The 16,098-nt window shown below is 36.0% G+C and overlaps 1 protein-coding gene across 10 annotated transcripts in view; it reads right to left on the minus strand.

Moving 5' to 3' along the window:
- Window positions 1-16,098, minus strand: part of GRIA4 (glutamate ionotropic receptor AMPA type subunit 4) — a 377,547-nt gene that overhangs the window by 24,769 nt on the left and 336,680 nt on the right. For 2 of the 10 annotated variants that reach the window (XM_074335549.2, XM_074335548.2), the window contains exon 15: window positions 3,596-3,634. The exons of the other annotated variants lie outside the window; for them this stretch is intronic. In XM_074335549.2, the coding sequence (XP_074191650.1) occupies window positions 3,613-3,634 (22 nt within the window). In that variant the 3' untranslated portion in view covers window positions 3,596-3,612. The remainder of the gene's footprint in view (window positions 1-3,595; window positions 3,635-16,098) is intronic. 10 annotated transcript variants of the gene reach the window in all.

The raw sequence follows: 16,098 nt of genomic DNA on the forward strand, positions 1-16,098 counted from the left end.
GCCTCCAGCCAGGCTGGAATCCTTGCAGTCCTAAAGATGTTTTATTTAAAAATGACTCCGATCTTATGATGGAAATTTCACTAGGAATTGCTTCCCTCCCACCCCCCTTAGCTTTTCTAAAGTTCTTACCATTTTCCAATAATCACTCATGACTTATTGTTTCAGCTAACATTTATCAATGGGTACATCTAAACCATATCTTATGAGGCCTTTCCTAGATACTCTAGAATGTTTTTATCTCCTGCTTCTTTAAATTATCTATTATCTGGGGCACTCACATTTGCTTTGAGTCACATTATTTTATAATGTTATCTCTGTACATTTTTTTCTCTTCCTTGAAGGCCAGCAACTGTGTCTGATGGTACTTTATACCATTCTCAGTCCTAATGCAGGCCAAGAACTATAGTAGGCATGCAATGAGTACATGTAGACTTGCTATCTCAGTGAGTTACTTAAGGTCCTACTTCTCAAGCAACCTATTAAAATGAAAGAATACTATGCTGGACAATAAAAGGAAATTCTTCGATCATGGAACCTAATGGATTTTGAGAAGGCCTGGTATGAAGAGTGTTTTAACACAAAACAAAATAAAATAAAACAAAGCAAAAGGCCTCAAAACTGTCTACTAAATATTGGCAAGAGGGACATAAAAATTACTGACAGTAGCAGTGTGGTTCAGTGTATAAACAAAATAATCTAAAAAGGTATTTCAGTGAGGTTATAGATAGTTAAAATGAAGGAACCACTAGTTCAATTATGTAGGTGAACAAGGAAGAATACTAAATGATAAAATCAAATACAAGTTTGTTGTGAAAATTAAGTGAAATATGATACTTCCAACCAAACTCTAAGATAAAAATTCCCACATAATGGTATTTTTATAACTCAGTTCTAACCTACTTCAGTGTAGCAAATAAAGCATGACATTTAGATAAATCTTCTGTTACTAAATTTACTACTTAGAACAGTATGACAGCACATTTTAGAAATTAAAAAGTTATGTTTATCATGAACAGATATTAAATGGCAACTCTGGTTTAACTTGATTAAGATTTATTGTACTGTATTTAAATGTGTGTTTAACTCACTAAATATGTCTAGTTAACCTTTATATGCAAATAATTTAAATTTCCCATCAAGTTCCTGAGAGGAAAAATTAGTTTCAAATTTTCTTTCTTATTTAAGGTTTCAGGTTCCTTAGTCACAGACTAGTACTTGAATATAACCTATAATAAGTAACTTAAAATGTCTTTTAATTGATCTTGCTTTATCTATCTTAACTTCTGGCTGAGATTTTGGTGAGGTGGGAGAATAATACAAATAGGAAAAGGAAATTGAGTGATAAAAATAAGTCTTATAGAAATAGGGATTGCTAGCTAATGGGATCTTGAAAGGAAGCTGTCTGAACACGCCATTGAAAGAGAGCTCATAGGTAGAAGAGCATGTAGCTTATCTGTTATTCTGTGAAAATAACAAGCCTAGGAATGCGAAGTCCATGTGTCTTTAAAGATTTTACGTTTATACAATTCTAACTGAAACACAAAGCTGCTTATATTTGAGAGCAACAGGGCTCATAGTCATATTTTAAAACAAAATGAATTTTAACTCTCATTTATTTTTATTGAACAATTTAAAGGAGAAAAAGTGACCAAAAGTTTAAATTCTTCAAAGAGCCTCACCTACATTTGCTTCTATTAGTGTTAATGCTAGAACATGTCACATAGTCTTTCAGTTATTACCTTATTATCAGAAGTTGGGTACTTCTTTAGTTCCCAGTTTGAGCACTACACTTACCTATTTTTAATATACCTAACAAATTGAATGCAATGAATAAAAGACTAATTCTTTTCACGTTACTAAGCAACAACACAAAGGAAAACAAAACATGGTTCCGAAAGAACTAAGACACTGCAGAACCACTAACAATTCTTTCCCTGAATGAGATTACCATGAAATATTTCATAAGAATTTATGAAATTGTACACAACAAATCTGCCTGACATTACTAATGTCTCTGCAGATATCGAATTTTAAGACATAAATGGTCTGCTAAAAATATTGTGACATTTTCCTTTTTTTGTATGATTGCTTAGGCAATCCACACATCCATTACCTTAAAATTCAGGAGTGGATAAATCAGGAATGAATAATATGCCTCAAATATATCCTGTACTTTTCATTGAAGAGTCAGATGAGTGACAAAGTCAAAATTAGGTTCTATTTGATGTTTGATATCTGCAAAAAGTTCGATATTAGGTTTCTGGACTAGGTGACCATTGCAATATCATTTTCTATGTCAGTAGTGTACATTGGTATTAAAATCAAATTTCTATTTCATATGTGTCTTTTTCTGTATTGTTCCTAATTATATGACCACTATGGTTCCTGCTCAGAAGACAATAGTCTTCAACAAAAATATATCCTTCTGAAATGATTTCCTTTCATTAAAAAAATCTCAAAAATCCAACTTTAAGGTGATGCCAAGATTCAAATACATATGTAACAAAATGACCGAAGTGTGTTTCTGAAAGACGACTACTATTTACTGGCAACAAATTGCCTGAATTCTCATTTTCTTTGCACATTTCTTCTCCTTCCTAAAATTTCGTTTCTTGAGCCCTAAGTGTCTCAGTTACCTGATCCTAAAGCTTTCCTAAAATCGACTTCAGTCACACAAGATCTAGCTTCCTTGGAGGGTAACAATAACGAAGAACTATAACTGGATAGGATCTGGAGCTGGTCCCTCCATATGGTGCACCTTTCTTTTAAAATCTCAAATTCTGGATGCTTTTAAAATATCCTGACTTGTTTCTCACCTTGGTTTTCTCCCCTAAGAAAGGGCAATTTGAAATAGAGTACCAAAGGCAGAGAATACTAATGTTTTCCACCGATAACAACATAAAATATGAGAGGTAACAATGGAAACTATTAAAAATAATAAAAGATGCCTGGGAAGAGGGTCTATAGCATAAAGAAATACTGCTCAGGACAATATAACCTCTTTTCCCTTTTGTTTTTCTAATCACAGTTTTATACTGTACCTTAAAAATCTCATTAAGTCTGTATTACTTCACATCAAAAGTCTAGTCTGACCATATTTCAAATTATATGTCATTTAAAGTATGCCAGCTGCTTCTTTTAATAAACATTTCTTAATGATAATATATTTTCTATACAAACACTTTGAATTTTAGTTTTAACATTTTTGTAACCCCATTACTCATTATGGTTTGATTGTCATTTACTATCCATATTCTAATATAGAGAAATTAACAGCTGATGACAATTTTCTAAGGCCTATGGAAGAATCTAATCTTACATGGAAGATTGGCACTGATATTTAATAATGATGGAAAATATAAATGCATTAGCACATAACTGATATGACTTGTGTGAAGGTTTTAATTTTTCTTGCTATAACATTTGTAAGTGGATGTTCAAATAACCATTACGCACAGATGGCAAGTTGGTTTCCTAATGCTGGTGGGATAAGAAATATATAAGTATAAAGAAAAAGGGATTAAAAAATAGGTGGGGGAGGGGTTTCCTTCAAATGGATGGAACCCATTCTTTTGAAAGAAAACTCCCCTCTTACCTTGGTCCTGGAGCTGGTTAGTTCTCCTCTGTCCTCCTCCTAGGGGAGAAATACCCAAAGTTAAACAATAATAGAACATGGTCTTGTATTAAAGTCAAGTTCAGTTCTGGCCAACCCCTTCCTCAGGTCTCACAAGACACTACCAACTGCCTGATATAATGGGGCATTCATTGAATCGAATTTAAAATCCATTTTAAGGATTAAGCCAAAGGGGAAAGAACATTAGCTGTGTAAAGAGGACAAATTGCCTGATTTTCAGTCAGTCTCTTTTGTCAGAGCTCCAATAAGCTGAAGACTGACTTAGAGCAGGGGAATTCATGGAAGGGCATTACCTGGGTAATTTTTATCAGCTGGACCAAATCATGTGGGAGCTGGGGGGCGGGGGGGACGTGTATCGTAGGAGCACTTAGAGTTCCTTAGGGAGAAGGAGGCATGCTGCGGTGGTCTCAGCCCATCTCCCTGATGGTCTTCACGTCTTTTGAGGGTAAAATGATAGTGCTACAAGCAACACTGTGTTTGGAGCGGTACTAAATCTGATATGAAGAAGAATCATTGTAAAAATGAAGAAAAAATCTAAAGGGTCATTAGATGGGAGGGTTAGGAGTAAGTCTGAGAGATGGGTATTATCAGAAACTATGTGCTTGTTTTGTTTATTCAAAACGGAATCACAGGTAGGATAAAGTTGAGATTTTTATTTTTCTTTTCTCAATGTGTCTCTATCTAACCAAAATTCCTGGTGTCTTCGGAAAGAAGGCAGCATAGTGAAAGGAGCATAAATTTGGGAATTAGACAATAAAGGGCTTCTGTTCCAGCGCTGTCACTTATCAGCTCTTTAACCTGAGTTTCAGCAGCATCATCTGTCCAGATGAAGATCGCAACATCAACATCAAGGAGTGATGTGTGTGGGAGAAATATATTTATATACATGTGCTCTGTATGTCGTAGTTATTAAATTTTGTTTCTTTTTCCCGTATATGGGTTTTGATACGGTCTTTTCTTATTTAAACTACGTTGTCTCTTTGAGACTACTGTTTAATTAATTGAGCTTAGAGTCAGTTCCTAGTTCCTTTGGCATAATTTCAGAGATAGTGACTGGCTCCCATAAAAAAAATAAATAAATACCAGACAATTGATTGAATTCCGTGAGACATGGAGGAAAGTGGAGACCAAGAATGAGCCTGAACCCATACAAGATCATGTGCTATTGTTATTTAACTTTGGGTAACTTATTAAAATTCTTTATCAAGTAAAATGACATCAGGTGAGAAAATGGATGTATTTTGGAACCTCGTGTTGTCACAATATATTCCAGAGATGTCAAAATGAAGGATGTTGTAATCATTACACTAATGGCTATTATGAAAATGTGCAGGGAAAAAACACTGTATGGCAGACTCTATGTTACACATCTTTTACTGTTACCATTTGTTTAGTGTTAGATTCACCCTATGAACTTGAATCAGCTTGAAGTCACATAATATAAGTATGGCATAATAAAACTCCTCTAACTACAAGCATACATGATTTCCCTCATGTTTTTCCTTGGGAACTTTGACTTCATTCACTATCTTTAATGAGTATTCTAAAAATGACTTTTCGGGCAAACCAGCCTTTTTTATCCAGTAAGCTCTATACATTCCAAAGAATATATACAGAAATAGAGCATTTCCTTTTTTTCTGGAACAAATACATTCAGAAACTCTGAAGGTGTGCTATAAATGGAAAAAAAAAGAATAAATCGTGTTTTATGAAACACCTACTTCATCCATGGAAATCACTTAGGTGACAGAGTTTTTAAGGAAATAGCTTTATATTCTGAAATGATCTGAGAACCTAGGAATAAGTGGAATTGCATACACTGCCTGGATTGGGTAAAATTACAGTGGCTGGGCTGTTCTGGTGCTTCAGGCCACAAACTGAGTGCTATTCGTGACGAAGGGAAAAATGGAAAAGCAATTAAATGGTCCTGAAGTTGTTGGGGTTATTATGGTGCCTTTAAAAAATCACCCTCTCAAGTATGACATATTGAAACGCCACAGGATACCACATTGCACAGACAATTTTTATCCTATCTAGATATAGAAATATATGTTTTATTCTAAAAACTATCCAAGCAAGTCCTTCTACACGAATGTGCTTCGCTTTTGCTTTTTTACTCCCCCTTTTATATAATCCAATGAATTTTGTCAGATTTGTTCCCTGCCAAAAGTTTGATGTCGGTATGTAATTTTAAATGTCTTTATATATAAGGATACCAGACCCACGTCTGTGTCTAGTTTTGTGGTTGTTGCAGAGAAATGCTTTTCTTAAATCCTTTTCCATTTCACAAGGTAGACAAACTGCAATAAAAGCAGCTATTCACTGGATAATTGGGAATTATTTAATTCCCAAACTGCACGAGTTTCTATTGAGGTTCTGGGAATGAATTTTCCCCCAGTCTAATTAAGTGTCTGCAAATGAAAAGAGGTATAAGAAAATTCTTTTGTTGTGTTGCTAAAGATAGTCCAGATCATGACGCAGAAAATCATACTCTCGTCGTGGGAAGGGAATTTAGCTGTCACTGTCACAGTGTACTCTCTAAAAGATGTGCGAATCCCTTCTACGTGAACAGTTCTGATTGTTGGGGATTATAGCCAATTTCCCCCTATATTTTGGACTAGTTCTAATTGTAGTAAAATCTTTCTTTGTGCTGACCTGCCTCTACCTCTGTGGAATTTCTTCAACTTAACAATAATTTATTTAGTTTTTAATATAAATTAAATGTTGTAGTTTGTTGAGCTCTATGTGGGTATTTTCAATATGCCTGGAAATTATCAGTGTTGCCAAAACTATAGCATGGAATAATCCCAGGAACTGATTAGTAAGTTTTCAAAATAAATTGCTTTTATATTAAGTTCTGTTTTTTGTTCTTTTCCCGGAAGAGCACTGGAGAAAGTCAGAAGATCTCAGTTCTAATCTCAGCTGTGGGACTGTGGGCAAGTCACTTAACGTCTCTATAATGCCTTTCTCTATAACAAAATGACATCGTAAGAGTGTTAAAAGGAGCAAGTAAAATGATATATGTGGAAGTGGTTTGAAAACTATAATGCTATAGTATCACTGTTATTGTTTCACTTAAGAAATATATTGCTCAGTAATTTTTAGAGTTCTGTATTAAGCTAAATTTAAACATCATCTCATAAAAGTGAACAAATTAAAGAGACCATTAATGAAATAATATATTAACTGACTCTTTGCCTTATACAGTATTATCATTGCTATGTCATTTAATGGAAAGCAATTTTTTTTTTCTTAGTGTATGCCCTCTCCATTTTAGTCTGGCAGACAATCCAAGTTCAGCTTTTCTTGGATGCTGCTTACTTCTATTGACCTCCGACTAGGTCTCAAATACAAACCCAAGGTTAGGGTACTGACTTAGGGCTCTTGATACTTGCTTTCATTTTAAGTTTTCTATTTCTCATGCTTTTTAAAAAAATTGCTTTTCGTGCTAAAATCACTAGCAATGTAGAGCAGCGGTACTTGCTGGTAATGCTTTTATGAATTTTGGGGATTTTTTGGTCCTAGCAAATGCCTGAAAAGAGGGTTTAGGGGCTGGGGATCCAATGATGTCTTCTCTTAGTTACTAGTAGGATTCTGACCCTTTACCATTTCAAAAAGGATATTCAGAAGCTGCATATCTGTCAGCTCCAAATATGAAACAGCTAGGATGTTATGACAGCAGAGGCCTCCTAGGTAGGTCTTGACAGTTTTTATGCAATCTTATGTTAATGAAGCAACAACGGAGAGGGGTCTCTTTTATTTTCTCTGGACGTGAGGAGCTGGTTCTGTCACATTTGTTTGACTGACTGCATTTTAATTCTTATTTTGGCGAACTCCCAAATATTTAATACTTAGAGAAAAAAGAATTTTTAACATTTTGTAAAAAATTATCTGTGTCAATTTCTTCACTGAGTACTCTAGGGAAAAAAGTAAGCTATGTTAAGTCTAATTTATTTCAACATGATGTGATATGACTGTATGGTCAGTGGTATTTAAAATGATAGGCTTCTCCCACATTTCAGTTTTGTATACGGTGAAAGGCTGAGTAGGTGGCAGGAATATTTTTATGCCTTTAATTTATCTTCATGGTTGAGTGCAACCTTAGAGGAGCATGTTGAAATTGTTTCACAAAGTTTTTGAAGGTTTATTCCATTCTGTGGATGAGTCTTAACAATGATTTTTAGGTTTCAGAAAGTATGGAATCTGCCCATTTAAAATAAACTACTTTTAATCATGAAAAAGACTTTTCTGACATTAAGGAGGATAAACAATGTGTTCATAGTATTTATAACCTCTGTTAATAAAATTATTATTTACAAAAATATTCTCATAATCAATATAATGCTTGTTTCTGAGAGGCTTGGGGCCAGGACTGGGTATTTTTGAGAGTCAAATGATGGTTTTCTATTCAGGTGTGTATGCTGCTGTGCTTGTGGCAAAGTCATCTCAAATGTATATTATTTCATTCTGAAAACAAGAGCTATAGGACTGATGGGGGTGGGGATGGGGTGGTAAACATTAAAATGAATGAGCTATAGTTCCTTTTCCCCACTCAAATTAAAATAGAATATAATTCTAGACCAGGGTCTTTACTATTTTTCAGCTCATTCCAAATGAATGCCAAATTATTTTATCTTCCTTTTCTCAAATGTGGATCGTAAACCAGCCCCATCTTCGCCGATTCTATCTTTAGAGACAAAAGGAAGCTAATAATGTGTAAAGTTGTGGATGAGTTATTTCCCATATGCTATACTGAAAGAAATGGATACATTTTCATTTTTATGGAAAACCATTATTTACTCACGGTGTACTAAGTAGATGTTTATCATTAGGGTAAAACTGCATTAAAGCAGCATTGCATAAAATTCTATATTTAGGAGAATGTTACATCTCCACAATAAAGTGAGCTTCATACTACTTTATTATAGGTATTTTGGAGTTTTATGGTAAATCTGATTACCACACTTCCTCCAAAGTCCTCTGTGTGTGTGTTTGTCTGAAATATTCTTTACATGACTAATCATTCCAAGTATGAACAGCCCTCTCTCCTCTCTCTTCTGCAGTCTCTCTCCACCCTACCGCCATACTCTCAGCTCAGAGGGCCCTGGGACAATAGGGGTAGGAATCTACTGTGCACAATTATAATGCTTCTGTTCTGGCTCCTGCGGAACTGTCCAGAGTAGTAAGAGTTATGTAAGAGTTATAATGTCTCTGAGAACTTGAATGGTTCCTTTCTCTGCAGCAGCCTGTGCGGAGGCCTCCCAGGTTGTAATCTCCTGGTGTCCCTTTCTTTAGGAAAATAAATCTGGAGAATAGCACCCTAAACAAATGATGTACGAAAAGCAAAAACAACAACAACCTGCCCCCTGCCCCCATCCCCTGATCACTTGACCTTGCTGCTGTTCTGAGGATAAATTAACAGCTACTCCTTAGCTAAATACAGGCAACTTTACAGTTGCAAAGTTCAAAGGCATTTACTATCTATAGCAGTCATGGTCCTAGAGCCTGAAATCCTATAAGAAAATCAATCTGATACATTTTCTTTATTAATTGAGAATTGAAAGGGCCAAAGAGCAGCTTTGTAGCGATGGCCAACAGCTGCGTTATGCATAGAAGAAACAAAATATCTTCTTATTTCAGGTGTATTAAATATTGGTCCAGAAAATGCTAAGTATGAGGAAATGGAGGGAAATTTGACAGAGAAGGAAAAGCACTGCGATTTGAAACATTTGCATCTTCTTAGGTTACTTCTAAGGGCAACCAGGCTCCATCCTCCAAGATGACCCCTATGCACACATTAACTCTTTACCTTTGATCTGAATACACCGTCACAGTGACATCACAAAATTGTCTTAGTGTCCCTTCCTGTCATAGAAGTGAAGGCTTCTTATGCTGTCATAATCTGTCAACTGATGCTTGCCAGGCGGGGTTGGGAGAGGTGGAACACCTCACAGAGATGATTTCTCTGGTGTAGGGTGTTGGTCCTACCACTGAGACTACGTGTATGCAGCATACTCATTTGGGCAACAACAACATATCACATTCAATATAAAAGCAAAAGCGGCAGCTCCAGGCACACTAACACCTGCTGCTCTTGCTATTTTCCTAGCTCTAGGATTTCTGGTGCCATAAGTTTCCCTTCCATCCCTTCTCCCCATCCCTAATCCTTTTGTTTTGGAGAGACTTCCAAATGCTTTGCTTTGACTACCTGGACTTCATCTTCTTACTCCTGTATCTTAGTTGTGCTTCTTTCAAGATTTTAGCATTGCCAGTGCCCTCGAGGGGCATGTCTCCTCTCCAGCAATGGGGTTTTTAGCTGTAGTCCTGGAGACGCCATATCTGGATTGCCACCCACCAGCATAGAAAGGGGGATCCAAACATACAGAACCCTCATGCACTTGCTCTGTTGTTTCGTTGTGTCCCCTTTTTAACCTTAGCTCTAGCACTGCACTTACTTCTGGAAACCATTCTTTACGTGAGTTGATCTGTAAAGATGAGTGACATAATATGGAACCTGTCCAGCTACTAGACATGCACCAGGAAAAAATACTTACATACATACACTACTAATGTAGGGATAAATTCATCTACAGCACACATATTACATATCAGATTATGAACTTTGTTCTGAGATACAACTTTATGATTCCTGAATACAGTTGGCATGTGTAATTGAAGGTTGCTTGACTAGGTTGGCTATAGGTTCTGTACTCACATTAGTTGTGTGTTGTCACTGAATTAATTTGAATTGTTTAGGATATAGATATTCTTTTGGAACACTATTTATCTTTGTAGAATTTATTTATAAGGCAATTATGTGGGACTAATGAATACGAGTTTGGAATTCTGGCTTTTCTTAGAACTGCCAGAATTGTGATCTAGTCTTAAATGGTCATCAAATCAGGTTGTGAGAGCTTAAACTATTAAACTTCTTTTGTAGTTTTATTTTTTTAAATTTAATTCTCTTTGAAGTGGTAGGAACGAAATGGCCACAAATTATCCATTTCCTTAGGCAAGTTACTAAAATACAGCTTCTAAGCTTAATGGTGAGAAGGTACCCAAGCTAAACATTGACGTTAAAAACCTCAAGGTGGTGTTTCCTGTGGCAGCCACAAAGCATCCCCAGAGTGAACAACTTGAAAACTACCTGGTAAATTCTCAGTTGGAACTCAGTAGCTATCTGTTGAATGAATTGGCAAATGAATGAAGGGAAATGATATCAACCTTTTTTTTTTTTTTTTTTTTTTCTAGTGGGAAGAATGGCAAAAAAGTATAATGCCTGGTGAATCTTAAAGAAATGCAGAAAAATGCAACTTTTTTCTTTTTCATGGGGAACTGTAATTTCAGTCATCTCTTAATTGTAGGAAAGAAGTTAATGAAAAATCTAGAATTTCAAATGGCAGTGGGAAGTTTTATGTTTCCTACTTACTCAATATCTAGAAAGGAAAATATGGGGTATATGGACTCTAGAGGGGCTTATTTCTCTCTGGGACACATGTAGTATTGATACCTTTACGATGTGACTTCTCAGTTCATTAATGCAAAATACATGGTATGCACAATAAACATCAGAGTCTTTAACGGCAAACTGGGTAAGTGCTTAAGCATATCACAACTGGGAGGATTGTGTGTGTTTGTGTGTATGCTGAGAGGTGCAAAACATAATGGGATTACAAAAACTAAGTTATCTATAGCATCTTTTAATATGGAAACAAAAATTGAAGGATGTCATAAGCAGAAACATATCTCTTTCCATAATAGTTAAAATTAAGAAAATGTGTTCAAATCTCTTGCAACTCATTTCCAGAAAACAAGTTAAAAGTTTATTCACTTTGAGGCCAAGTGCTGCTCAGTAATATTAAGTACTCAGCTTTAAATTTCTGTACTTTTAAGTTTTTTAGTGTCTACAGGAAGTACTAACAGTTGACTTGTTACTAACACCAAAAATAGATGACAGCTTTATTTTCACACACAACATCCAGAAAACCCCCTTTGTCCTAAATCTTCCAAGTACACCTGAACCTCTGATGACTGACTAAATCTGTCTTACAAATTTCACATGGGAAAGTGGTTCCTTGGAGATAATATATTTTTTATTTGTGAATTTGAATAGTAAGGCTAATACATGTACCCTAACAAATCCTCCAAAGTGGAATAATTTCGCCTATGGAGAACTCTTCTTACCCACATACAGATCTAGACTTGGGCCAAGTGTCCTATGAGGCCAGTGATCGTGTTAAATACTTAAAGAAATAGTCCAATGAAAGATGTGCTATTTTAATTCCCATTCTTAGTACTTCCTCCTCCTGCCACTACTGCTGTGGGACTCTGACTTGTCTGTTGTAAACTGAGCATGATGTGTCTGGTTTCAAAGGACCAGCTCCCGTTGCCATGGGTTCCTGCTACCAGGCATCAGCAAGTCTAATGGGCCCCATTTTCTTCCAGATCTCAACTATTGATCAAGTTCTTTTGAAATGGCTTCTTTTGAAACATCATTTTTTTCTTAACAGAGCATTTGTCTTATTCTAGACACAGTCCCATAAACATCTTCAGAGAAGGCAAAATTTGAATGGGAATTACAGGAGGCTATTTTTTTTTTTTAAACTTGACTTCAAATATTAGGGTCAAATACATAAATCCTTAGAAAGGCCAGGGGAAGTTTTGAGATATGAACCACTGCTTTGTTCCCTGGAGATACTTCCGGCTACTAGATCTATAAGTATCTTTAAAAGGGGTCTTCTCATCTAACAACTAGTTAATAGTAAGTCTGTATTTACTAAATTATGATTCACTGTAAAGGACCTTATCAAAAGTATTGCATAGTAAAGTCGAGAGTATAGTAACTAGTGTAATATAGATAATATAGTAAAGATAGTATTTTGATAGAAAAGTACCCAACTTTGCTAGGCAGTAAATAACTATAGTATAGTAGATATTTACACTATAGTAAAATTGTATGGTAAAGTTGGTAGTATTGATAGTACAGTCAAAATAAAAATACATCCTCTTTTGTTTAAATTTTACATACCATTACAATGCCATCTAAAGTGTATATTTTGAAACAACCTTTAAAAATTTCTAAGTCAGAGAAAGGCTTCTCAAAACCATTTTGGATTGCCAAGGGTATGGGAGAAAGAATGGGAAGGCAGGCCATGGCACTGACAGTAGTATAAATAGCACTGTGCATGTGGAAAGAAGATTCATGAGAAACATCAAGGTATGGAGATCGATGAGATATAATATAAAAGAAGAGATTTTACCCTTTATCTCATGAGACCTGAGAGTTTTCTTTAACAGGTAATGTTGAAAAATAAAGAACACCGACAGTAAGATTTAAGTTCTTTCACTCATGGATATTTATAGTTTGTAGGTACATTTATTTATATTTGTTTCCCTTTTTATCAAAATCTATAGATGCTAAGTTTAACAGCATCAATTTATCAGGTATCATTTTATCACCTAAAAATTGGAGAATCTATGTCAAAGTACAATAAACCAAAAATTTCTGAGCATAGTTAGTGGCCTTCTGTAACGGAGAGCTGTGAGTGCTAGCTCAATGGTTGTAACATTTCACTGTGTCTGCCCAGCAAACGCTAGTCTGAAGTAAAGTCTCTTTGAACAATAAAGAGCTCTGTATACTATTGTTTATCATAAAGATTGGTGCTAGTCATCACGGTTGTAATATTTTTAGTCTGGTCACAGATATCCTCTCTGTGATGATGCTGATTGCATTTGTTTTAAAGTTTGTATTAGAGACCCAAGTCCTGATGTTCCATCCTGATTATATAACATATTCTCCGTCTTTCCTGAAGCATTTTGACCAAATAGCAAGACCTAGAAATTTAAATCTCCCTGGACCAACTGAAGATTGCTAGTCATTTGTCTGCATTCGGCTAAGCTTACATAGAAGGAAAGATGACTGTTTTCCTTTTCTTAAAGTCTCATGTTGCCTAATGAATCAAAACAACAGAGTTTATGAGAAAACCAAAATTAATGACAATGAAACACACAAGTCTCACTACAGCCATAACTATTAATCTAAAGAACTGGTTTAAAAAGACAGGTCCTCTAGGAATACAGACTTAGTCTTGACTGAACAAAGAAGGCAGACAGATTTCAAAGATACTCTTGCAGCAGGTATCTGTGCCCTCTGGATCTGCTCTGGTGAATACAATTATTTTGAATTTGCATCTACAAACTTAATCATTTATACAGAAGGTGACTATGAATCCATCTCTATATTAGTTTGCCTCTTTTGCAACAGAAGGCCCTTCGTAGTCAAATAAGAAAGAAAATTTACGCTTAATGAGCCTCTTGCTTAGCTGGGCGGGTTGGGGGGGGGGTTAGGGGAGTGAGGAGGTAGGGCTTAGGTGAATGCTGCTTAGCCTTCAGTGCCCTTCCAATGTTCTCAAAGACAGGGCAAACTGACTGTGGTTTTGGCATGCAGGGGCCAGCTTGCTCAGGAAATTGTGGTATGTATAAAACAAAGCACATAAACAAACTCTCCATCCAGGAAGCTGAGTGTAACAATTGCCTCATTAACAAGATCCAGAGAAGGACAGGAAAAGAGGGGGAAGCCAATAGCTGATTATTATACAGTTCTAGACAGATGAAGCCCTTCAGCTTTCCCCCAAACAATCCCTGTAGTGTGGATTTGACAAAGTGGCACATTTAAGAGGGAATGCTCTTGCCATCAATGGGAATCAGGCATACCCATATCTGAGGGCCAAATTCAGTCCCTGGAACTTGACTTTATCAGTAGACACAAGACAGAGGATAAGGCAGCGACATCCACAGAGAATTAATTCACAGCAAAAGCGACATCCAGTGAATGTAATCAATAGTCTGAACACAGATCTACATATCAACTACCATTGCTTCTCCCCTTCTTTTAAGTTATTTACACTAAGGTGCTCTTATAACTACTACTTCAGTAGAGATTTATTTGCTACTTGGTCTTATTGAAAGTACAAAACACACCCTTAAAGACCAAACATCCTGATGCCAGTTTAAGTTTCTGAAGGGTTGAAATTTTGGGGGTAGAATTTTATCATGGATCATTTATTAGTTTGGCTTTCTCCCTGCACATTTCTCCAGTTTCATATGGGAGGTATGTTCACATAAATCTGACTGCAGAATCGCCAAAGTCCACACCCAAATTTGTCTTTACTGGCTAATTTGTTCTATTGCCTTTCAAAATTACCCCTTATGAACATACCATAAAGCCCCTCACTAATTATTGCAGTGTAGCTTGCAAACACAAAATACTGATTTAATACAACTTTTCCAGCAACAGCATTTGTTTCTTTTATGTGTCTCAACCCCTCCCCCGCCCAACACACATATCCAAAGCACATTGCAGTTCCCCTTTTGAAACCAATGAAAACAATCATATAATTTTTATATTGCTTTCATTCCTGCTGGGCAATAGTACAGGTCTTATTACCTTCATTTTTCAGAGGCTTACCAGACAGACACATCATTTCTCAAGACCGGGTTCTTGGTTAAGTCCTTTAGCAAAGATTCTGATTTCTTCTTGTATCTGTGCTTTGTACAAATCTCTCCCAAGCAGCACTGAGATCAGGGTAATTTGTCCGTCGTCAGTTTCGACTCTGGCTTTGCTCTAGCCCCAGCAATTCAATAGCAGCCTTTATTACTTAAGGAAAATAGGCAAGTCTGCCTCCTGGACATAAACATGTGAATTTTCTATGTCCAGGACCAAAAGGGTAAAAAGGGCAGATTTTACCAAAATTTCCTTAAGAATGAAAGTCTCTCTTTTAACACATGTGGATTATCCACACGTGTAAGGCTTTGCTCATGAATCACATTTTAGGTCTACAATTTTGGATCGCCATCGGGTCGAATTTTACAGATCTTACTTACACCACACTCCCTTTGCAACAAGAGAGAGTGTGACTTGAGTAAGCACCATAAAATCGGAGCCCAGCTTTCCCTCTGATCATGGCTGCGTTTGTAAATAGACGTGATTATGAAGTTAGCACCAAATACAACCTCAGGTAACCTAAAATATAATGATGCCATAATAAATGAAGCATTGAAATGGAAAAAAGAGTGGTTTGCATGGAGGAGGTTGATGTCTTCTTACTCAGAAACTAGAAGGCAGGCATACTTTAAAAAAATAATGACAAAATGTAGAATTATTACTGACATAATGAGAGCGCAGGTTTTAGTGGGCAAAAAAAGTCGATGAGCTAGAGAAGCATGTGCTACCTATGTTTTAGGCCCACTGGAAGCAGCTAGTGTTCAACCAGTTTGGTTTTTATATGGCCTTAAAAGAGATACATCAACTATGATTAAGTACTCTAAAATAAAAAAATAAAAAATTACCTGATTGTTGACCAAAAAATATGAAATGGAGAAAAAGAACACAAACAAACATACCATGTTCACAAACAAAACAAAATAATTCTCTCAGGGACATCAGGGAAGGTGGAATACTATAA

This window comes from Rhinolophus sinicus, chromosome 14, assembly GCF_057876585.1.
Source record: "Rhinolophus sinicus isolate RSI-liver-muscle chromosome 14, RSI-T2T, whole genome shotgun sequence".
Taxonomy (NCBI): domain Eukaryota; kingdom Metazoa; phylum Chordata; class Mammalia; order Chiroptera; family Rhinolophidae; genus Rhinolophus; species Rhinolophus sinicus.